The sequence below is a fragment of the Pseudoliparis swirei genome, chromosome 12, assembly GCF_029220125.1.
Source record: "Pseudoliparis swirei isolate HS2019 ecotype Mariana Trench chromosome 12, NWPU_hadal_v1, whole genome shotgun sequence".
NCBI lineage: Eukaryota > Metazoa > Chordata > Actinopteri > Perciformes > Liparidae > Pseudoliparis > Pseudoliparis swirei.
In genome coordinates this window covers 20,020,794-20,046,278 of record NC_079399.1, presented here as the reverse complement: position 1 = coordinate 20,046,278, position 25,485 = coordinate 20,020,794, and the positions used below count along the sequence as shown (strand labels likewise).

Sequence of the window (25,485 nt, the reverse complement as noted above, 5' to 3'; positions counted from 1 at the left end):
ATAACTTCTATACATATTACATACCTGCCATAAATATCATGATACCCGATACCAGAATTCAATACAATACCATAAAAACAATATGGTACCATAAATACAAGACTGGTATATTTATCTATAATAGTAATAAATAAAACATCTGTATGGTTCACTTTTTACCAACTTTTTCAACACTTAACAAATGACAGTAATATTAGTCTTAATACAGCCAGATATGAATGAAACTACATGGTTCCATCATAGCATTGATTAATATACACTATGAGGCCGTTAGTCTCTGACCAGATGATACAGTTCATCAGGATGAGCAGCTGTAGAGTTACAGAACTTTACAGACTGAAACATTTCACTTCTGGCATCTTTTTATTTGTTAAGCCGAAGTCTCTAAAGCTGCGCCACTTCTCTCGCTGTGAGCGCTGCGCAGAGCAGTGTGCGCAGACAGCTCGACACGGAGCAGCGCGTGCGCTCTGATCGCTCTCTTAATGAAGTATCGATACTAAAAATATTCTAAATCACATCGTGTTTAACGTACGGGTACTTTGTTAGCATCGCTACACCGTGCAGCGTGACAGCAGCAGATGTAGCGGACTAACATTCAAGCTAACCTGAACCCCCAAACGATGTCGACATCTGAACGCTGATTGGCCGAGACGCGGCACGTCCCATCAAAGATGTTTTATTGCTTAGAGCACCACTTCACACTTTTCTCCGCGTCTCACTGCAATCTCAACGGCAGCGGGCCAGGTGACCCCCCCTCCCCCCGCCAAAAAAAAAAAAAAAACTCTTCGGATCTCCACGATTCACGTGGATGACCTATTTTGAGTTCAAAACGGTGAATTTCACCGAAAGGTGACAAGTTTGCAGGTATGTAATCAACAGATTAATCGATTATCAAAATAATCATTAGTTGCAGCCCTAATACGTTGCGCATCGCGTTTGCACCTGATCACATATGTGTCATGTCGCTTCACTGACTGCATACAACACGTGTTCCTAGTCATTGTGGCGTTTGGAAGCCTTCAATTCGCAGTTGTTGTTTTTTTGCAACCAATATATGGAAGTAACCATATATGGAATGCGGAGAAGAGGACAAGGAGTGATGTAGAGATGCTGTATAGGGCTCTGGTAGAGGCACAGTGGCCCCGCCCTGAAGCATACCCTGCCTTGTGGTCTATTTGATTCGACCCAACAAAAAGCAGAGCGTCTTACTCTTGGAGGCGGCTGGCGGCTGCGGCAGGAAGCCGCCGGTTGGGATGCCGATGGTGCTCATCCTCTGGACCAGGTTGGCCACGTTCCCCGCGCTCTTCTCCCTCCTCAGAGGCTGTGAGGCCTCCTCTTTTGGCTCACCCTTGGTTTCCTTGACCTCTTTGGCTTCCTTCTTCACTTCCTGCAACAACAAAAAAATAATAAATATAATAGGTGGGAAGCGCTCCGTGTCTTTATCGCAGCATACTTTAGGATCGCCATCATTACATTATTATCCATTCCTGATGCCATTGCCAATATGAAACTCACTCTTCACACTAGGGGTGTCAGGGGAGCAGAACTTGTGTAGATCGACACCTCAGCACTAAACATATATTTCTTATTGTTGTGAAACATCTTCAAAACAAAAAGGATTCATTTTTTTCCAACTTTCCTGCCCAAAAACTTCTGCTGACATGATGTAAAAATTGAGCTATACTCGTTTTGTGCTGAATTGAGCTTGAACACATCAAAGCAAAACAAACTTCAACTAGAACGGGCACTCGGTAGAGCGCATACCTTCGCCGCAGCCACATTTTGGCATTAGTTGCATGCCAATTGGATATAAATTGACCGTGCTGTGGTAAAAAGAAGAGTTTGACCTTTTCATGACCTTGACCTTGACCTTTAACCCAATCGATCCCAAAATCTAATCAAATGGTCCCCGGATAATAACCAATCATGCCACCAAGTTGTATGCGATTCGGTTTAATACTTTTGGAGTTATGCGAATAACACGCATGCATACAAATAAATACACAGCGATCAAAATCGTACTATCTGAAAGTGAGATTTGCTCTCTTTGTTTCTTTGGTTCTGATCCGTGATGCGATTAGAACATTTATTATTCGTTGCAATAGAAGTTAATTGTTGAAGTGGGACGCATTACACAACACAACACATGGACATCTTTTTGTGGTGTAGAGATAGCCATATTGTTTTTAAGGGCTCATTTCGACGCATTACACAACACAAATTAATCTTCTCCACGGAGCACAACCGTGGTAACTTGTGGTGAACTTCTCGTTTCCTAACACACAAGATGTAAACCTCACTTTATTACCCACAATCCTAAAGCCCATACAAGCCATCAGGGAGGTGGTGATCGGCACTTGGCTCACTGTGACTTGACAAAAGAACCCCAGCAGACCTCATTGTTCCTCTTGGGACTGCAGCCAAAGCACACACACCCAGACCACATCCAGCAGTGGAAGTGGTCTGGGAAACATTCCGATGCACCGCAAAAAACCAACACACACACAATGCATCTCCGGTCTGCATCCAGGAGCCGTGATGTGCACGGCGAGCGCACAACGGCACAAAGTCCACGGCACGCCTTCGCTGAATGGTGTCAGGAGCGCACACAGCGGGGACACGAGCAGGGGTCATACACATGTCGACCAATGGGTTTCCAGGACTTGAAACCAAATTTCCATCATCAAAAGTTTTGCAAAATCTCGGTGTATAAAGGGTAGTGGATTATGCCTGAGCTACTGTTGCTATGGCCACCGACATTTTCAGTTAAGGTGCGTTCACTCGCAGCGCAAAAAATAAATAAATTACGCCGCGAGTGTGAGAGCGTAAGCCTAATTATATTTTGAGCGTCTTTCTTTTAAAAGCATATAAAAAAAATTTTTATTCTGCATAAATTAACCTGTAAATATAACATATTTCCATGACTTTTACAACACTTTTGTGATTTAAATTATTTTTTTACAGGACTTTTCCAAACCTGGAAATTACCATTTTAAAACTCCAGGACTTTTCCAGGTTTTCCATGACCGTAAGAACCCTGACAGGTGCAACGAGAGTGCGTGTGTGCGTGGCCACAAAATGTGCAGTGCAAGCTGCGTGACGTTAGCACTAGCAGCTCTCACCGAGGAGTCGTATGATATGATATATATATGATATGATATTCCATTATTTGTCCCACAGTGGGGAAATTTAAAAAAAATATTTAACACTTGACGATTCATTCTGAACTGGGAGCTGCAGACCGCCGTCCTGGGGACACACGCCACACCAAGAGCACACCGGGTCTAATGATGAAATGACTTTAAATGCCCATCCTTACCAAAACACACACTGACATATTTACAGGGAACAAAGTCTCAAACGGTCCTCACCTGCAATGAAATGCGTTCACAGCAGCTTATTACTGCACTGTAACTTTATTTGTGGTCCAATATTTCTCTCCAATTCTTTATTTATTTGCACTCTTTATTTATCTCGTTGGATTCTACTTTATTGTAATAAAATATGCCATTCTAAGGTCTTTGACAGCTACTTTAAAAAAACTGCGGCACATCAAGAGGACGGCGTAGTGAAAATCAGATATTGTGACGGCTCTGGTAGTGTGCAGTGAGATTAACCCTTGTGTTGCCTTCGGGTCATTTTGACCCGATTCAATGTTTAACCCTCCTGTCGCCTTCGGGTCAATTTGACCCGATTCAATGTTTAATGTCGGTGTTCTTTCGGGAGCCAACAAACAAACATAAAGTACCTCACACTGAAACTTGGAAAACAATATTAATTCTAAGAATTTTCTGGAGATTTTAATAGCTGGGGTCATATTGACCTCAAGGGTAAAATATGTTAGTAAATATAAAGGTAACAGGAGGGTTAATGTTATGTACGCTTCAGTTTTCAGTATTGACAAAATGTAAGATCCGTGGAAAACTAAGATAAACACCACAGAGACGGCTTTTGTTTTAGCTTGTTTCTAACAATTCGCTACAATAGGCGAGGTAGCTCGCCGTGCTTGGATAAACATAGCGGCACGTTGGAGAAACAGAGCCGATTGAAATATTGCATTCATATCATATTTTTTATTATTATTATTATTATAAGACAAACGACAATACATAGACATAACACCTAGAGGACGACGAAACAGTGCGGATGACAAAACGGTGGACACAACATCATAAAGTCAGAGTATTGTGGAAAAAAAAGAAAAGAAAGAAAGAAAAAGAAAGAAAGAAAAATGCATGTGTACATGTGTGTGAGGTTTTTTTTTATTATTATTTTTATTTAAAGAAATAAAATGCATTGATGATGGCAGATGTATATGTATGAGCGTATGCATGTACATGGAATTGAATTGGTTTCCAAGCAAGGGAAAAAATGAAAAGAAAAAGAAAAATGAATTAACTAATCAATAGGATGAGTGGTCTTATGTTTGTAGAAATATCATGAATGATGACCAGATGTAGTGGTGTTCTGTTGTGTTGTAAATGATAGATGAGGTGAGTTTTTCCACTGAAATATATTCTGACATTACATTTTTCCAGTGTGTGATGCGTGTTATTCCTTGATTTCCAGTTCATGAGTATTGTTTTTTTGGCGATAGTTAGTTCATATCATGTTTACTCTTGCTGAACAGGTGTATTGATAACGCATTGGCTGTTTTAAATGTGTATTGCACTTACAGTCCCGGTAGAAGTTGGAGGAGCTCGGCCGCGAGCAGAAGAGAAGCTGCAGCGTAAATGACATCGCAACAACAACAAAAAAGTACAGATAAAAGGTGTTCAATAACTCGGCTCCGGTTGATACCGGGTGTCCATGGTCCCTTTGGACCCCGGGTGCTAAAGAAACAAACGGTTCAGAAAGAAGTAAAAAATGAAGCCAAATCCGAAACCACCCTTTGCAGCTCCATGCATCTTGTTCTTTAAGGATTTAGACTCAATATGGACGATCGGGAAGGGATGGGTCCGGTGCATCAGTCACTAAGAATAAGAAGCGTGACACCGGGAGCTCAGGAGCAGCAATTAAGTGTGTGCGTGTGTGTGTGTGTGTGTGTGGTGGACATGAGAGGAAAAGCATCAGAAGAGAGCACTACAGGAATGAGTTCTAAAGCCTGGAAATGAGTCAGCAGTTAGTTTTTTTACTTCCGGTTCCCGTGTCTTCAAGTCAATGGCTTTTAATTCGTTTTTGTGTGAAATAAGGTATCTACGATATTAAATACAATCAATAGAAACCCCTACTAATGACTAGTCCCCATCGTAGTGTAGTTGGTTTACAGATTTGTCCTTGCGTTCACCCTTCAAAAATAAAAAAGGTAAAAAGATGTGCTGTCAGAGCATATTTTCAGCACTAATCCAAAATCCAAGGAAAAAAATAAATAATAATCCCATTGACTTTTTATTCCAGGGAACTTCTGAGATGACAACTTTCCCTGTTGGCCGATTAAAATACATCGTCATCCCTGAGAGAGGAAAGTGCGAGTGGACACTGCCACGCACATCTACACACACACTGCTTATCAGGGGTGTTTATCAGATCCACATTAAATATGGAGATCGTCGCCTCTTCCGGCGTAATCGGAAGAACTAAACAGAGCCGTTTATCTTGTCCGTGACGAGTTCGCCGGGTCTCGTGGTTGAAAGGCGCCAAAGCGATTCCAAGAACAACACCGGGCTCGTGACGGACGGGAGCGAGTCTGGACCAAGTATTCTCGGACTTGGACTCGAAGACCTCCAGGGACACACGAGTATCAGCGTGGCAGTGGAACAGGGGATTTATAAATCGGGAGGGAAAGATCCCGATAACAGACCTGGGCAACTTGTGTTTTGGAAGTACCACTCCCGAGATATTGTAGACGTGAATAACTGCCGCCTGCGCAATTAATGGCTGTACATTGTGCACACATAATGTCAAAGGTACATTCTACTTTATAATATACAGTCTAGACCTGGGGTCCCCAAACTTTTTTCCTGTGAGGGCCACATAACTTTTCCCTTGTCTGATGGGGGCCGGGGTCAGTTTGTAACAGAAAAAGTGTGACGACCGCAGGGGTGCCTAAATGTAAACATTTATTGGTTTCCAGGAAGCCGCACATAACCAAATATTAATAACCCTTTCTGGGATCTTCACAGAAAAAAAAAAGTCAGGAAATAAATAACACTATTTATTCTCTTACCTAACCTTTTCGCCATTATTCCGTTCTATTTGACAGAGCTAGTCTAGGATTTGCGTGGCTAGACTCAAAAATTAATTATTTTTTATTTATTTTTTAAAATCAGAATGCTTCTCTGGTATTGTTCAGGGGGCCCGGCCAAATGTGGACGCTGGCCTTAGTTTGGGGACCACTGGTCTAGACCAGTGATGTACCCCGTGTGAAATATTATTTCAGCCTTACCAGTGCAAAGCATTTTTGGTTAATTAAAATAAATGTATACACAGCGCAGATTTAATATTGCAGGGCTCCAGACTGCGACCAAATGGTCGCATTTTGCGCCTAAAATTAGACACAGTGCGAGTAAATTTTTCATCAACTCGCGCATGCGCGACCAGTAAATTAGCAGATTTTTTTGATTTTTTTATTAAATATTTGTGTTGCTGACACACTTGTTCTACACTTCAGCCCACTATAGTTAGCGGTAATGCCTGAATGACTGGTTTGCTAACCGACATTAACTCCAGAAGAAGCAGAAAGGAGACGAAAACCGAAGAAGAAGGCTGGCCTGTGTGTGAGAGCGGGGGGGGGGGGGGGGGGATGACCACGGTTATAGGCTAATGTGTGAAAAGAGGTCAACTCAGCCGACACTTCCATGTCTGTGCCCCTATATACTGATGCTCACGGTAAACGCATTCGATCGGGAGCGCGCAAGGGTTTTGATAAAGTTAGCGGAAGGATTTAAGTGACAACATCCGGTTTTGCAAAGTTAGTGGAAAGAACCACGTGAAACAACATCCGTTTTTCAAAATAAGATGTCGACATATCATACACTAGCACAGTGGTCCCCAAACTACGGCCCGCGGGCCGTATCCGGCCCGCCTCCCCATTTGGACCGGCCCCCTGAACAATACCAGAGACGCGTTCCGATTTATTATTTTTTTCACCTGGCCCGCTGCCGTTGAGATTGCAGTGATTAAGACGCGGAGAAAATGTGGAGTGAGTGGTGCTCTTCGCAATAGAACATCTTTGATGGGACGTGTCGCGTCTCGGCCAATCAGCGTTCAGATGTCCACAGCGTTTGGGAAATTAGGTTAGCTTGAATGTGTTCACACCGGACGCAGCAGTCTCGACGCGCGTCGAAAAAAAAGTGTGTTCAGACCAGACGCGTCGCGACCGCAGAGTACTTCCACTTTTTAGTGGACTGAGCTGCTCTCCCACTGCGCTTCTCGCTGCTCTCTCTTCTTCTCTCTTTGATACGTGTCTCTGACTTTTCCACCTACGGCGGCAGATCTCCTCTGCCATGAAACACATATGCCGGTGTTACACCCCTACTGGTTTTCAAACCTACTGGTTTCCCTACGCGTGCGTTGTGTTCTCTTAACATCTGCAGCGGGGCTGTCTCGCTCACCAGATACGTCACACATTCACAAACATATTGCTGGAGATCTTCAAGCCACCGTTCATATCCATTTCAGCGATTACGATTGTATAAGTGAGCAGTGCATCACAGCCACGTATGAAGAAATACATTTTCGAAAAAATAAAAAGATCGCCCGACCTGGTTTCGATCCCTTTCACGCAAAAGGAGTCTGCACTCAAAGACGCGCAGTCTGTGCGCTGCGCCACCAGATATTAGTTTCAAGTCAAGTAATTTATATATTGATCCATTAAGTCACATTTATTATGTATTCATGGGAACAGTTTGGTCGAAGGGATCTGGAACAACTGGTTACCTTGAGCGGATATTTCCACTTTGAAACATGTTTAGCGATGTTTGTTCGCAACGCAACAACCACAATACCGCACACAGGTGAGCACAGGTGAGCACATCACCCCCCCCGGCTGGCCCTCCAGCAGGCAAGGCAAACGTTATGTGGCCCTCTTAGGAAAAAGTTTGGGGACCACTGCACTAGCATATTAAAGTAAACAATGAACTGATTTTGTATCTTTATAGATCGTTTCTGAGATTTAGCTTAAATTATGCTAACATTAAAACAGTTTTACTGTACCAAGGAAGAGTTTATAAAAATAAGTCAGACTTTTGTATGTTAAAAAAAGTCCTGTATCTAGATTTCCCCAAGAGTTCCAGGAAATGAATAATGCAGATGTGTTCCATACATATCTGAAATCCCCTACAATAGCAATCAAACAATTTTAATGTATCAATTAGGACATTTTTCAAAGTAAAAGTCCTCAATGTTTAAAGAAATCTGTAATTTCTTTAATGTTTGAGTTGCTTTATATATGTATTTCCTCATAGTCCTAGGCAATAATGCTACACAATAAATAGAATGCGTCAATCGACACTGTGATCGGTGATCGGTATTATCGGATCGGCAGATACTGATTTCAGTGATCGGTGATCGGTATTATCGGTGATCGGCAGATACTGATTTCAGTGATCGGTGATCGGCACAAAAAACCTGATCGGTGCATCTCTAGTATTCGGCTCTGGTATTTTACTTTAAATGCACAATCATTTACTTAAGTAACATCATGCTGTATTAAAGACTTAAAACTAGAGAGATTGAGACCATAAACTTTGATTTACATGAGGTAATAAATCCAGTGAGAAATGGATGTCCAGTAGTGTGAATCCCTCATCTTTCAGCTGGATATTTTGACGTAAAGCTCAAAAGGAGTGCTGCACTGAAATGAATACCTTCTCCTCAATATATTTACCGGAGACTGATACTTACTAAAGAAAGGAGAAAAATATCTGGACGCTGTGATTGGTTGATACTTGTCACATAACATGTGCGACACACGCCTCTTATTAAGTCGTACATAAACTTTCACTTTTGGTACTTTAAGTATATTTTCATACTTCTGGACTTTTACATTTTAAAGTACCTAACGGTGTAGCGGTGTGGAGGAAATGCACAAGGCGCGAGCGCATTTCCTATAACAAAAAAAGACATCCAGTTCCTATTAATATTTCCTGTTGAAAATGGAAACTGTAGTTCCAAAGACTTAAGAAAAATAGAAATTTGACAATAATAGTCATCCATCGATATGAGCTGGGCTCGTACAGCCTGAGAAACATCACACGGACCTGAAAACCTAAACCCGAGACATGAATCACACAGACACTTATCCCCTCATGACGGTCTTCCATTGATTACTGTCATTCCTAGGAACTAGGGACACGTTCATGACAATTAGTTACCGCAATGAAGCGCTCTCCTTACCATCTCCCCCCAGACATGTTCCATGTTCCCCCACCCGGTAGCTCCAACTGTGTAAAAAAATTTATAAAAAATAAAATAAGAAAAGGTAGCAGGAAGACAGACGACGTCACGGCCATCTGTAAAGTTGTCGGGGGGCAAAGTTCAGCGGGCTAGTAGGCTCCTTAGAGGATTAACGATCCGAGCTCAGTGATTATAGGCTGTTAAACAGATTACCTATCTCACTACGACGGGTTGGGTCTATTGCTTCTGTCCATCCCAGAGGGATCCTCCTCTGTTGCTCTCCTGAAGGTTTCTTCCCTTTTTTCCCCGTGAAAGGGTTTTCTTGGGAGTCTTTCCTGATCCGATGTGATGTCCTGGGTCAGGGATGTTGTACGTGTACAGATTGTAAAACCCTTTGAGGCAAATTTGTAATTAGTGATATCGGGCTAGACAAATAAAATGAATTGAATTCTCAGTTTTAGTTTAGAATGTAGTTCCAGATTTTTCCCGAGCGTGCAAGCACTCGCTTTACCAGAAGAAATCCCGGGTCCCAGAGTCGCTTCAAGGCCTTCAATCCGTCAAAATGACCTTTCTGATTTTTCCTGTCAATATTTAAAAAGTTCTGTTAATGACATAACGTATTTATGTGTCCCTCCTGGACCAAAACGTCAAAAAGAAGTGATAACGCCTGAGCTTCTTGATACTCCGGCCTGTCTTGGTTTAGCACCAGTTCCAAGTCCAGGTTCCCCACATGTTAGATTCCACCGCTGCTACAGCACAAACTAACTCCTAGATCTGGCTATCCAAAATAAATTGAAGTGGGCCAAAAGTAAAAATGTCAAGCGAGAAGGTAAGCCAGTAGAGTAGTGACTCATTTCACTCCGTATCGGCTGTGTAAACACCTTGAAAACACAGAGCAGGAGCACTGCTGCTGAGCATTGAGAGGGGACACGATTTAGAATGCCCCACAACCCGACTGCAGGATTGCTGTAATAAAAAAATGATGTCATTATCGTCAGATTTTCCTCTTTCCATAGGTCCTTGAACCTATCGTGTGACAAAACGCTTCCGTCAGAAGATGAAACGCAACCGAAACAAAGCTTAGAATTGTGACATTTCATCAAAAACATTTCATTGTCTCCTTTTGCTTTAAGCAGATTGTGTAAAAAAAAAATGCTCCTCCACGCTACGAGGAAGCCATGACGGTTTAGACTGAGCCCAACAGTCAAGCGACAACAATTCAGTGAAACTTGGACAGTCCTGCAGGCTACTGCTACAGTTATAACTGTGTTATGCACACAAAAGACATATGCGAGTGCTCTCTACTTCTTTCCATAGAGGTGTGATACTTGTATTGCAATGGAAAGCAAGACTACAGAGAGAAGAATGTGTCGACTTGCGGTTCGGATGGTTAACAGGGTAAACGCCGAGGTAAAGGAGGTAAACACTAGCAACGACCGTCACCTCGGCCGTTGAATTTGAGGCGCCAGTGAAACCACGGCGAAGACGGGGTCAACTTGTCTTGTTGGGGGCATTTTCCTGACGCACTGCGTACGACTGGGAAAGCAAGTGGTGAGTTACTCTCCCCGTGGTGTGTCGAATCTTTGAGGAGAAAACCTGTGTTTTTCTCTCTCCTCGGGGAACGAAGACACAGAAAAACCTGAGAAATGTCTCTATAAATAACCCCATGGCCTTATTGATTTTGATGCATGCCTTTTGATATTGTATGAATAATTTATAAAGGCTTTAATCCACTTCCTTTCTTAATTGATGAATCAGACTTATTTTGAAAAGGTAAAAGGAGTCGCAGTTTTGTTTTACGTTTGAATGCGAACTTGACTTTATAGCTTCGGATTTTTTAACAGACAGATGTGCATTTATACAATAAAGAAAGTGTAATCGTTTTAATGGACCCGTATGAGGCTAAAGCTCGTTTACCAGTTTAATGAATGTATTGTGACCCAAAGGAAGAAAATAAAGGAGTAATTTCACCAGCGGTAAGTTTCATGCCAGATATACATACCATATACGGCGATCTGTTACAGTCTCAATCAATTGAATTGACAACAACAAAACTATGACATCAGTTCATAGAAAACTCTTTATCCAGTCGCATGCTCACTACTTCCAGAACCATGCAGGTTTGATTTACATCTTTTCTTCCAACCATGATTAATGGAAGACAAGAACGCAGCTCTGCGTTAATCGAAAATCAAATAGTCCTAACCCTCGAAAACGTTCTGCGGGGACAGAGGACTCTTTATTACAGCAGCGAACTGCATTAACTCATGCTTTAAGTCCCGTGTCATCGGGACTTAATGGATACTTGCGGACCGAGGATCCATTAAGTGCTGCTTTTAAATAGTCCATCAAAACTGATATCAATAAAGGCTGGACTGCTCTCTCCTTTTTACGGTCAATCGCCTCACGTTCTACATCTGACCAACAGCTAAAGGTCAAACAGCCTCCTTGTCTCCAATTTTAAGATTGCTTTCTGAATAATCAGCTGATGTATTTGTATTACTTGAAAGCTTAAAAAAATCACGTATCCTCCCTGGTAGAATCCTGTGGTTGCTTTTGCAGCACAAACAAAACCGGTTCGGTAGTTTGGTTTCCCACGCCGGAGTTCCACGGACAGCTTTTGCTCCATCCCAAAAGACCCGGACTGACCGGGCCGACGGACCCTAGTTCAGTCTGACCGAGCCACACCAGAGAGGATAACGGCATGATGGGAGAAAATGGAGTCGTCGATATCAGCCACCGTATCCAGATAAAAATGTTGCCTCATTGTCGCAGTAGCAGAATGTTTTTTAACACGGGTGCCATTTTTAACCGACGTCCTGCCGTTGTTGAATCAGAAACTGGAGGATAAGTTGATAGTCTGGAAGTGTCCGTCTTCCAGACGCAGTTCCTGGAGAAGCTGTGTGCGGCTACAGTTATTAATATTATATATATTATGTAATATTATGAACCCAGACACGAGGATATTTGTGGGACTTCCACAACTTGTACAAAGCAGAAAATAGTGTTTATTTCTTCCATGGTGGATGGCGGAATAGAACTGTTGCTATGGCGATAAGCCACGCCTCCACTCCGGCGCCAATGATCACAAATAGTTCAGAGAGTAAAGCATCGCAAAGGTTTGTTTTGCTTTAGCTTGGTGTAAACACAGCATTAAGGATCGTGAATAGACAGCACACAAAAAATAACCTTCAAAATAAAAGCACAGGCTTTTCCCTCATAATTTTTTCTTTTGCCCAGGCAAAGGTGATCATGTCTTTCAAGCCATCGTGGGCCACATAAAATAATGTGGTGGACCCGCGGTCCTTGAGTTTGACATATTTGTCTGAGAGTCCTGATTTGAAAAAACTAAAATAATGGGACATGTGCGTTAATACTGCTACTCCCTGGGAATGGTGGACTCCAATGTGAGCTCCATACCTCTTATAGTATTCTGTTCAAATAGCAATTAGAACACAAGGTTACAAACCAGGAGAAAGACAGGTGGCAGGAAACAAAGTAAAAGTAAAGCTCAAAGTAAAAGTAAAAACTAAGATAACACCAAAGCAGAACATTGAGTGCACTTCTGCAAACAAACGCAGATTCAATCAGATTCAATTCAGCCATCCTCCTCTTCCTCTCACCTTCACAAAGTTGTCGGGGAAGAGGCCTCTTTTCCCGTTTAGGTCTCCCTCCATCCAGCCGTCCTCCTCGATGTATCGCACGTTCTTGATGACGTTGCCCGGCCGCAGGGTCAGCTCGTCCTCGTGGAGCGCCTCGTACTCGTACTCCACCACGACCTCTGCCCCGTGGAAGAAGAAAAAAATAGTGTAAGAAAAACAACAAGACAGTAATTCAGGTAGTTTGTGTAGAAAACTGAAAGGGCAATTCCGTAGTTAACCCTTGACCACAACATTAGAATGCAGTTTTACCTTGAGCGCAAGGCATTCCTGAGATATGACGAGAGCGGGATGGGCGTACAGTCACGGCGACCTTTGACCACCAAATTCTAATTAGTTCATCCTTGAGTCAAGGTAAGCGCCTGTGCCAAATTTGAGGAAATTACCATCCAGGCACTCGCGTTCGCAAGAAAGAACGACATGGACATGCGGAAGGACATCCCGATTTCACAATAAAAAAGGTTCTGAACTGGACTCCGCCGTGTTCAGGTGAGCGTCTGAATGTCATTGCTGGGTTATGTGACCTCCAGACGGTCAACACGCCAGTGAATCCAGGTCGTTAGAAGGATGTCGGTCGTTCCAAAGCTCTGGTTTAGTGTCCCTCAACCAAAGCTCTGACTGGATTGCAAAACACAGAAAGTGTCCTTACAACCTTCCCCTAAAATATGGAAAATTAAGTACTGTTCGGAAAGTGTGTGACGGAACTTTGTCGTCTGGAACCAAAACAAGTCTTTCAACAAAAGGTGTTCCGACGTCACAAGATAAGGATGGAAAAACGACTCGGGCACAAATTGTGCAAAAATGCTTGCAGAAGAAAACGCTTTTGAACGCATCATCTCACTCTTCCGGTAAGCTCTGGTTGCCAGCTCAACAGCGAGCATGACTTCTTCTTCTCTCCCTCCCGCTCCCTCTTGCTCAGTGTGTCTCATGTATAGTTATCCCTCTGCCTCCCTTAATGATAACGATACATGCAACAAGTGTAGTTTATTTGCTAGGTTGGAGGCAGGTCTAAGTGGGTTAGATGCACGGCTCCGCGCTATCGAAGCTCAGACAGCTATGCTAGTTAGCCCGCCCTCTCCCGTAGTCGGCGCGGAGCTACAGTCAGCTGCTAGCTGTTCCCCGGCGGTAACCGTGCAGCCGGGTGGTTGGGTAACTGTTCGCAGGAGTAGTAAGTCTACACAGAAGCCCGCTGTGCACCAACCACTTCATTTGAACCAGTTTTCCCTGCTCAGCGACACACCCGCTGAGGAACACACCCTGGTTATCGGGAGCTCTATAGTCAGGAACGTGAAAATAGCGAAGCCGCGGACCAGAGTCGTGTGCCTCCCGGGGGCCAGAGCGGGCGGCGTGGAGTCTTGTTTGAAGCTGCTGGCTAAGGACAAGCGGAGATACAGTCAGATTGTAATACACGCCGGTGGTAATGACGCCCGAGCCCGTCGGTCGGAAGTCACTAAAATTAATGTGGAATCGGTGTGTGCTTATGCCAAGACGTTGTCGGACACCGTAATTTTCTCTGGCCCTCTCCCAAATTTGCAGACAGACGAATTGTATAGCCGAATGTCGTCTTTCAACCGCTGGCTGTCGAGGTGGTGCCCAGCGAATAATGTGGGCTCGTAGACAACTGGAAGACTTTCTGGGAAAGCCTGATCTGATGAGGAGAGACGGCATCCATCCCACGTTGGACGGAGCGTCTCATTTCTGCGAATATGACCAAGTTGATCACCGGACTTAATCCATGACAACCCAGGGTTCAGATCAGGAACCGGGAGCAGAGTTGTAGTTTAACACCCTTCTCTGCTCTTCCATTCGAGCAGTTACCCACCCATGACTTTAGAGTAGAGACTGTGTCTGTCCCACGGCCACTTCAATTAAATAAATCAAAAGTAAGCAGAAGAGGAGTCGTACACAATAACCTTATACAAATTAACACCATTATTTCAGCAGTGCAACAAAATAGGTCTATTAAATGTGGTCTCCTAAATATTCGATCTGTCATCTAAAGCTGTGTTACTGAATGATTTAATATCAGATAATCACATTGATTTATGTTGCCTAACTGAAACCTGGCTGAGCCATGAAGAATATGTCTGCCTGAATGAATCGACTCCTCCAAGTCATATTAATACTCACATTCCTCGAGGCACCGGTCGAGGAGGTGGAGTAGCAGCCATCTTTGAATCAAGCCTATTAATTAATCCTCAACCAAAATTACACTACACCTCATTTGAAAGCCTTGTTCTTAGTCTTTCACATCCAACCTGGAAAACACTACAGCCAATTCGATTTGTGATTCTGTACCGGCCACCAGGTCCATATTCAGAGTTTATATCTGAATTCTCAGAATTTATATCTAGTTTGGTTCTTAAAACCGATAAAGTTATTATTGTTGGAGATTTTAATATCCATGTGGATGTTGATAATGATTGCCTTAGTGCTGCATTCATCTCCTTGTTGGACTCGATTGGCTTCTGTCAGAGAGTACAGAAACCCACTCACAGCTTTGGCCACACGCTTGATCTTGTTCTTACTTATGGCGTTGACATTGAGCATTTGAACGTCTTCCCACATAATCCTCTTCTGTCAGACCACAACCTCATAACTTTTGAATTTATACTACCGGAGTGTACTCCGTTAGTCAAAGGTTTCTACACCAGATGTCAAACTGACAGTGCTGTAGCTAAATTTAAAGCGATTCCTTCTGTATTTGATTCGATACCACGTCTCAATATAACAGAGGACTCCTGGTCTAACTTTAGTCCGTCCCAGATTGATCATCTTGTTGACAGTGCCACAGGCTCTCTGAGAATGACACTGGACTCGATAGCCCCTCTGAAGAAGAAGACAGTGAGGAAGAGGAGGTTTGCTCCCTGGTATAACCCTCAGACCCGCAAACTGAAGCAAACGTCACGAAAGCTTGAACGCATATGGCGTTCAACTAATCTGGAAGAATCCCGCTTAGTTTGGCGAGATAGTCTTAAAACATATAAGAAGGCCCTCCGTAATGCCAGAGCAGCCTATTACTCATCAGTAATAGAAAAAAATAAAAACAACCCCAGGTTTCTCTTCAGCACTGTAGCCAGGCTGACAGAGAGTCACAGCTCTGTGGGGCCGAGCATTCCTATAAACCTCAGTGGTAATGACTTTATGAACTTCTTTAATGAAAAGATTTTAACTATTAGGGACAAGATTAATATTCTCTTGCCCATAACCAGTGCCAATCTGTCCTCAAGTGGAATGGCCTTGGAAACCGCTGTATGCCCTGGTGTATATTTGGAGGGCTTTTCTCCCATCAACCGTGACCAATTATCTTCAACGGTTTCTACTTTGAACACGTCTACCTGTCTCTTGGACCCCATCCCGACGAGGCTGCTTAAAGACGTTTTGCCTTTAATTGGCGGCTCTCTATTAGATATTATCAATGTGTCTCTGCTAACAGGCCACGTACCACACTCCTTCAAAGTGGCTGTTATTAAACCTCTCCTGAAGAAGCCCACTCTGGATCCAGAGGTGTTGGCTAACTACAGACCGATCTCTAACCTCCCTTCCTCTCCAAGATCCTTGAGAAAGTGGTGCAAATCAGTTGTCGACTTTCTACATCATAATAGTTTATTTGAGAAATTTCAATCAGGATTTAGAAAACACCACAGCACCGAGACAGCACTGGTGAAAATTACAAATGACCTCTTAATGGCAGCAGATAAAGGACTCCTCTCTGTCCTGGTCTTGTTAGACCTTAGTGCTGCATTCGACACCATTGACCATGACATCCTGTTACAGAGACTGGAGCAGTCGATTGGCATGTCAGGCACGGCACTAATTTGGTTTAAATCCTACTTATCAGATCGATCTCAGTTTGTATTTGTAAACGATGACGCCTCGATAACCACCAACGTTAATCACGGAGTTCCACAAGGTTCTGTGCTTGGACCAATTTTATTTACCTTATACATGCTTCCTTTGGGCAATATTATCAGGAAACACTCCATAAACTTTCATTGTTATGCAGATGATATTCAACTATATTTATCGATAAAACCAGAGGAGAGCAACCAACTCGGTAAAATTCAAGCATGTCTTAAAGACATAAAAACATGGATGACCTGCAACTTCTTGATGTTAAACTCAGACAAAACCGAAGTAATTTTAATCGGCCCTGAGCACCTCAGAGATCAATTATCTGGTGATGTGGATTCTGTAGACGGCATTGCCCTGGCATCCAACACCACTGTAAAGAATCTTGGCGTTATCTTTGATCGGGACTTGTCCTTTAACTCCCACGTAAAGCAAATCTCAAGGATTGCATTCTTTCATCTACGTAATATTTCAAAAATCAGGCACATCTTGTCTCAAAAAGATGCAGAAAAATTGGTTCACGCGTTCGTTACTTCGAGACTGGATTACTGCAACTCCTTATTATCAGGCTGCTCTAATAAATCTCTTAGGTCCCTCCAGTTGATCCAGAATGCTGCAGCTCGTGTTCTCACTAAAACTAAGAAAAGAGATCACATCACTCCTGCACTAGCTGCTCTGCACTGGCTCCCAGTAAAATCAAGAATCACTTTTAAAATTCTTCTCTTAACCTACAAAGCCTTGATTGGTGATGCACCATCATATCTTAAGGAGCTTGTAGTACCATATTGCCCCACTAGAGAGCTACGCTGACTAAATGCGGGACTACTTGTAGTTCCTAGAGTCTTAAAAAGTAGAATGGGAGCCAGAGCCTTTAGTTATCAAGCTCCTCTTTTATGGAACCAGCTTCCAATTTCAGTCCGGGAGGCAGACACAGTCACCTCGTTTAAGAGTAGACTTAAGACCTTCCTCTTTGACAGAGCTTATAGTTAGGGCTGAATCAGGTTTGCCCTGGTCCAGCCCCTTGATATGCTGCTATAGGCTTATAGCTGCCGGCGGACGTTTTAGGATGCACTGAGTACCTATCTCCTCTTTTTTTCTCTCCTTAAGGATGAATTTTCATCTCTCAATAACACGTTACTAACTCTGCTTTCTCTTCCGGAGTCCTTTTGACTTCACGTCTCATGGGGTCATCGGACCCTATGAGACGGCATAGATCCTATCTGCCTGATGGATCATCGAGGTCTGGGTCGTGGAATTCCTGCTCCTGACTGCGCCACTGTCCTGTTGAGACTCCGCCCACTGTTGAGACTCCGCCCGCTCCTCCTCCCCACCGCCATCTGCCTGATGGATCGTGGAGGTCTCCATCGTGGAATATGCCTACTATGAACTATTCATACACTCTGTCATATTCATTGAATGTATTTTAACTCTAAATCTGTCCTTCTGTACACATTACATCTATTGCATCTGTCCATCCTGGAGAGGGATCCTCCTCTGTTGCTCTCCTGCAGGTTTCTTCCCTTTTTTTCCCCCTGAAGGGTTATTTGGGAGTTTTTCCTGGTCCGATGTGAGGTTTTGGGGCAGGGATGTCTATGTGTACAGATTGTAAAGCACTCCGAGACAAATTTGTAATTTGTGAAATTGGGCTATACAAATAAACTGAATTGAATTGAATTTTCTGTTTAGTTTCTGCGGTGAGAAGCAAATCGAAACGTGCCTCGCGGCAGAGAAGCATCACGATGACCACGGATCACATCGTACAATCCCAGACTAAATACGGTGGGGCCGACGGAGGAGGAAGATCGGTTGACTCTGCTCTGACTCCATTTACAGTCTCACACGTGACCCTTCACTGCAAAGTAGAAAGTTAGTTACACCTCAAGTGACCTTAAAAAAACAGGATAAAAGCGGTCCATGGTGTTGGCCGACGCGGAGTTTAGACTTCCGGGTCCGTCACATGGTACCTTGTACCGAATAAACACTTTCGGCGAATCTATTTTTCTTTAAAGAGGAATCAACTTTTCTAGTATGCACTTGAATAGCCCTTATTTAAATCATTAGGACTTTTAAAGTTGCACTAATAGCCGGTCTTGTTTACGATTGAGGGTATGATGGAGCGGGAGATCGACAGTTGGAGCGGTGCGGCTGCAACAGTAAAACAGGCGCTGCACCGGACCGCCTTGGTGAAGGTTTAATGGTCGGTCTCCGTGCCGACCCTCACTCAGAACTCTGGGTCGGACCGAAAGAACGAGGTCTTGGATATGAGCGGCCAAAATGAGTTTCCTCCGTAAGGTGGCCGGGCCTTAGAGATAGGGTCAGGAGCTCGGACAGCAGGAGGGAATTTGGATCTTGAGCCACTACTCCTTCCCGTCTGAAGGAGTCAGCTCAGGTGGTTCGGACATCTAATTCGGATGCCTCCTGGACGCCTCCCATGAGAGGTTTTCCAGGCACACGTCCATCTGGGAGGAGACACCGGGGAAGACTCAGGACACGCTGGATTATATCTCAGAGCTGGCCTGGGAACGCCTCGGGATCCCCCAGAGTGAGCTAGAAAGTGTTATGGGTGAGAAGGAAGTCTGGGTCAGCCTGCTGGGTCTGCTGCCCCCACGACCCCGGACTAAGTGCCTGAAAATGGTTGGCTGGATAATAGCCGGATTTCTATACACTGAAGTCAACCTTTATTCGCCACTGAGCAACTTCCAACGGACTGAACACGGCCCCGCCTCCAACACCTCTTTATACGCCCATGCATGCACCATGAGACCCGCGAGCACAACGACGTGACAGAAAATCAGACTTTATGGTAAAAAAAACGAACCCCAGCCCCCTCGTAATATTATTATAGATAAAGGCCACGATAATAACACAGCGAAGCTGCTGGGGTACAAAGCTGTAATAAAGTAATCGGTTGTTATTAGAGTTATTATAGTTCTCATAATCATGCATTCCTACCGTCCGCCTTTGTTTACTGGCTGCTTGTCAAACAGCTGAAAAGACCGACCTTGTTGGGAGGATTTGAAGAGACATCCAAAACGATACTTCTACGTGGAAACAAGCATAGTGTATACGTGCATCACAGGTTATTTACGTTTGTTTATTTGTTTATTTATTGGATCCCCATTAGCTGACGCCTTAGCGACCGCTAATCTTCCTGGGGTCCACAGAAAGGACAAAATACAATACATACAAAACATATCGTGAAACCAACAGTTAAAAATAGTACAACAAAGTAAAAAAATAGTGCAGTCAGATGCTCAGTACAGTTGAAGGATAAGATATATGTTATGCAATTCAACTTAATTCATACAAAGAAAAAGAAAATCAGATGACTAAAAAGCAATAGAATACGTCAAGTGGTGAATGTTCTTAGGTGCGCCTTTAATTGTTTTTTGAATGACAAATTATTACTCATGTGAGTTAAACGAGGAGGTAGTAAGTTCCAAGCGGTAATTGCACGATAGATAACATTACGTTTGAGGAGGTTAGTTCTTGGGGTTGGCGGTATCAATTGACCTAAACTAGCATTCCTTGTGTTATGGTTATGTCTGTTAAATGTGTATTGTAACTGATTGAAGAAATATACCGGTGTCTGATTAAATACTACTTTCCTGAAAAACACGAGAAGACAAAAGTGAAGTTGAGTTTCAACTGAGAACCATGACAGGCGAGAGTGCATATATGCAGTATTAGTTCTAATTGAACACTGGAGTGCTAATCTGGCAGCTCTGTTTTGAACCATTTGTAGTTTATGTATGTCCTTCTTAGCAGCCACTGCCCATATGAATGGACAGTACATCAGATGACAAAAGACCAGGGAGTGTAACACCTGACAAACAATAGGGGGAGTTAAATAAGCAAAGCACTTTCTGGTCACAATGCTGTCGATGTGCTCAGACCACGACAACTGTTCATCCAACACTACACCCAGTAGTTTGACCTTCTGGACCTGTTCTATCGCTGAACCTGACATTGACAGGTGAAGCTTTGTGTCACCGTTAAGTGTATTCCTAGAGCCAAACACAATGCATTTAGTTTTAGAAATGTTCAGGGCTAGCTTATTCACTTTCACCCAATCAGACACTCTCTCCAGATCCTGATTCAGAATGGTAGCAAGTTCCAGTTTGTTTGAAGAATTGCTGTCCAGTGTTGTGTCATCAGCATACATTACCATGTTGGAATTTTTAATTGACAAAGGGAGATCATTTGTGAAAATGGAAAAGAGTAAAGGGCCCAAGCAGCTCCCCTGTGGAACCCCACAGCTGACATGTCTGCAGTCTGATAAACTACCATTATAAAAGACTAGGGCTGTCAGCGTTAACGCGTTAATCTATGCGATTAATTTGGCCGCGTTAACGCACTAAAATATTTTAACGCAATTAACGCAACTTTGTTTACTTCCGGTGTTCATTGAAGTTTTTACACTGTTTCCGTTTTTAAAACAATTATTTATCCGCGAAAATAAGGAGCAGAAATCAGTTTAAACTCGTGTGAATCAGTCGGGTTTCCTCCTGCTCCTCCTTCCTCCCGTCTCCCCCTCTGATACACAGAGGAACGAAGGGGCGACGTGTCGGGTGACACGGCGCGGAAAGAACTCGTCACACGAAACCTTCACCGTGATTGGTCAATCAGTTTGTCTGTCAACATTTTGGGGAAAAAACAACCAATGAACACTCAGTAAATCACAAAGGACCTCCAACCTCACAGGTAATGCTCTATAGCAGCCTGTCAGTCAGAGAGCAGAGAACACGGTGGGAGGACAATGAGCCTCATTGAATAGAGCTGAGATTGTTCTGGAATGTTTGATGTACAGGACTGTCTCAGAAAATTAGAATATTGTGATAAAGTTCTTTATTTTCTGTAATGCAATTAAAAAAACAAAAATGTCATGCATTCTGGATTCATTACAAATCAACTGAAATATTGCAAGCCTTTTATTCTTTTAATATTGCTGATTATGGCTTACAGCTTAAGAAAACTCTAAAATCCTATCTCATAAAATTTGAATATTTCCTCAGACCAAGTTAAAAAAAAGATTTATAACAGCAAAACAAAATCAAACATTTGAAAATGTGTTTCCAGGTGTTTCGAGTTAATTAGACGATTCAAGTGATTTGTTTAATACCCTACTAGTATACTTTTTCATGATATTCTAATATTTAGAGATAGGATATTTGAGTTTTCTTAAGCTGTAAGCCATAATCAGCAATATTAAAAGAATAAAAGGCTTGCAATATTTCAGTTGATTTATAATGAATCCAGAATGCATGACATTTTTGTTTTTTTAATTGCATTACAGAAAATAAAGAACTTTATCACAATATTCTAATTTTCTGAGACAGTCCTGTATAACACGTGGGGGTGTGTCACATGCAAAAGCCTTTAAACGGTGAATTTAATTTTTTTTGTAAAATGTATAAAATGCCCCCAGCCTCCAGAGGGTGAACAGGACATATTTGAATGTCAGTCAGTTACCAAGGCCACTGGTTCTGCTGTTCAGTGTTAAAGATGACAGGACCAATGGGGTCTCAATATACTTCTTTTTTTTTACTAATCTGATGTTTCACTGAAGAAACAATTTATCATCCACGATATTAAATACCTCGCTGGCACTGTATATGTAGGAGCCTCTTTGAAAACACAGCTCTGTGTTAAGTTTTGTCTTTAAAAAGATGAAAAACAACTTTTAATCGCGATTAATTAATTGCAATTTCAAAATGTGCGATTAATTAGTTAATTTTTTTTAATCGATTGACAGCCCTATAAAAGACTCTTTGAGATCTCTCAGAGAGATAGCTAACCATCCAAGAGAGTGCAGTTCTGCTGAATCCATAACTTTCAAGTTTTGTAATCATAATGTCATGATCAATTACATCAAATGCAGCACTAATAAGCAAGACTGTGCCGACCATTTTCTTATTGTCCATCTGTATCAGCCGTGTTCCGTGGATACAACACGTGTAATATTAGGAAGGGCGTGAAAAGAACGACAGAACAGGGAGCGATCGGAGAAAGAAAGAAAGAAAGCGGGCCGAAGGACTTTTGGCAGGCCGTCCGACTGCTTCCAGTGCAGCAGGTCGAGCAGCCTCTAAAAATAAAAAAAGACTAACTGGTAGTGAGTTTTTTTTTTACCATGCGGCATAGGCCCTTTAAAAACACATGACGGAGACGCTGGCATCGCTGACTTCACACCGAGCGCAGCCAAAACAAGCACACGAAGAGTGGGAACACACACGCGCGCGCGCACACGCGCACACACACACACACACACACACGCACGCACGCACGACCTTGGCCTCAACGCTCCTGCAGCCTGGGCCAACCTCCAAATGGGGGAATTGGCCCAACCAACGATGTCACACCAGCTTTCTAAACTACATCCAAAGCAGTGTCTCTAGAGTGGGGTCTGCTTAGTTGAGCTGTCTGAAAAAGTAAAACAAAAAAAGAGGGTTGTTTTCAGTTGAGGAGCCAGAGGGTCAAACACACACAACATATTCATAGAAGCAAGAGGTTACATTATTATTGCAGATCAATGCTGTGGAAATTGTAAGGTATTCTCGAAACTGGGCACTCTGCAGATGGTGGATAAACAGGCTTCCGGACGCGCATGGATTAAGTTATCAACATTTAATGGCAAGAAAAGTGAAACAAACATCCAAAGCACTCTCCTACTCCCGGCGCCGGCTGCAGGCTGCACCTGGGAGACACAGCCTGCCGCGTCGCAGCCTACCTGAGAAAGAGAACGATCTCTCTAAAAACACGCTGTCTCATAATCCTCTCTTGCGCCAGTCCAACGTCACTTCCGGTTCCAGTCGCTTTCACAATAAGATTCCCGTCTTGGTTTTGACTGCATTAAAAGTCACCTTCACAATAAAAGTCTCTTGTTATTGTAAGTCACTTCACGGAATTCAACCGGCTTCGTCAATCTATAATACTAACATACAGTCACTCTCATGAAATATACATTAATTCTTGCCATTTACATAGAGTAAACATTACCCCAATGCTTCATAATACATTATTAACAATATCAATATTCTCCTTAATATTGTCTATTATAATATCTTTCTATATGCATACCTGCAAACTCATGAGGGGTGAAAAAGGTGACAACGGGGGGGGGGTGCAGGTGATTTTTTTTTTTTTTGTCACCACACCACATCCACGTTGTTTGAAGCCTCAAAGCTTTTAGAACCACAACTACAGTCATTTTATTGTTCTGACCACAAATCTAAATAATGATAATAAACAGTTTAAGACCAAAAGGTTCTCCGCTCTGACTCAGCCCTGTAATGATAGTAATAACAAATATACATTGTCATTATATATAATATGGTTAAAGTCATTCATGAACCAACTTCCTTTTTTTGCCTGAACAGTCCTCATGGACTTCTCCCTGAATCTGTTCTGTCTCTACCTGTTTGTCACGATACTCATATTATAACTTCTATACATATTACATACCTGCCATAAATATCATGATACCCGATACCAGAATTCAATACACCATACAAACAATATGGTACCATAATTACGAGACTGGTATATTTATCTATAATAGTAATAAATAAAACATCTGTATGGTTCACTTTTACCAACTTTTTCAACACTTAACAAATGACAGTAATATGAGTATTCATACAGCCAGATATGAATGAAACTACATGGTTCCATCATAGCATTGATTATACACTATGAGGACGTTAGTCTCTGACCAGATGATCCACAGTTCATCAGGATGAGCAGCTGGAGAGTTACAGAACTTTACAGACTGAAACATTTCACTTCTGGCATCTTTTTATTTTTTAAGCCGAAGTCTCTAAAGCTGCGCCACTTCACTCGCTGTGAGCTGCGCAGCGCAGTGTCGCAGACAGCTCGACACGGAGCAGCGCGTGCGCTCTGATCGCTCTCTTAATGAAGTATCGACACTAAAAATATGCTAAATCACATCGTGTTTAACGTACGGGTACTTTGTTAGCATCGCTACACCGTGCAGCGTGACAGGAGTAGATGTAGCGGGCTAACATTCAAGCTAACCTGAACCCCCAAACGCTGTGGACATCTGAACGCTGATTGGCCGAGACGCGACACGTCCCATCAAAGATGTTTTATTGCGAAGAGCAACACTTCACACTTTTCTCCGCGTCTCACTGCAATCTCAACGGCAGCGGGCCAGGTGACCCCCCCCCCCCCAAAAACAAAAACTCTTCGGATCTCCACGATTCACGTGGATGACCTATTTTGAGTTCAAAACGGTGAATTTCACCGAAAGGTGACAAGTTTGCAGGTATGTATATGTATTAATTTAAAACATAAGACCTCTGCAGATGTTATCAAAATAAACTATTACAACTTAACAATGTCCAGGGATGCTCCAATCAGGCTTTAAAAAAAATGGCAAATCAAAACCATGTCGTCAGAAGAGGCTGATTGAGCAGATACCCAATGAAATATGTTTGTTGCTTTCGCAGCGAGCTCCCACTTAATGTCCCATTTCGCCTCACATTGTTTACGTCGCAATTACGAGTAGGAAACCCGTTCGCACCAGCTTCCTACGTGCACTATGTAGCACAGGGGTGCCCAAACTCTTTTCAAAGAGGGCCAGATTTGATAATGTGAAGATGTCTGGGGGCCAAAAGTC

The 25,485-nt window shown here is 42.9% G+C and overlaps 1 protein-coding gene across 1 annotated transcript in view; it reads right to left on the bottom strand.

The window, feature by feature from the left end:
* Window positions 1-25,485, bottom strand: part of cd2ap (CD2-associated protein) — a 49,559-nt gene that overhangs the window by 13,195 nt on the left and 10,879 nt on the right. Inside the window, exons 2-3 of the mRNA XM_056428942.1 lie at window positions 12,960-13,117; window positions 1,210-1,387 (exon numbers count right to left, since the gene is read on the bottom strand). Coding sequence (XP_056284917.1) covers window positions 1,210-1,387; window positions 12,960-13,117 — 336 coding nt within the window. The remainder of the gene's footprint in view (window positions 1-1,209; window positions 1,388-12,959; window positions 13,118-25,485) is intronic.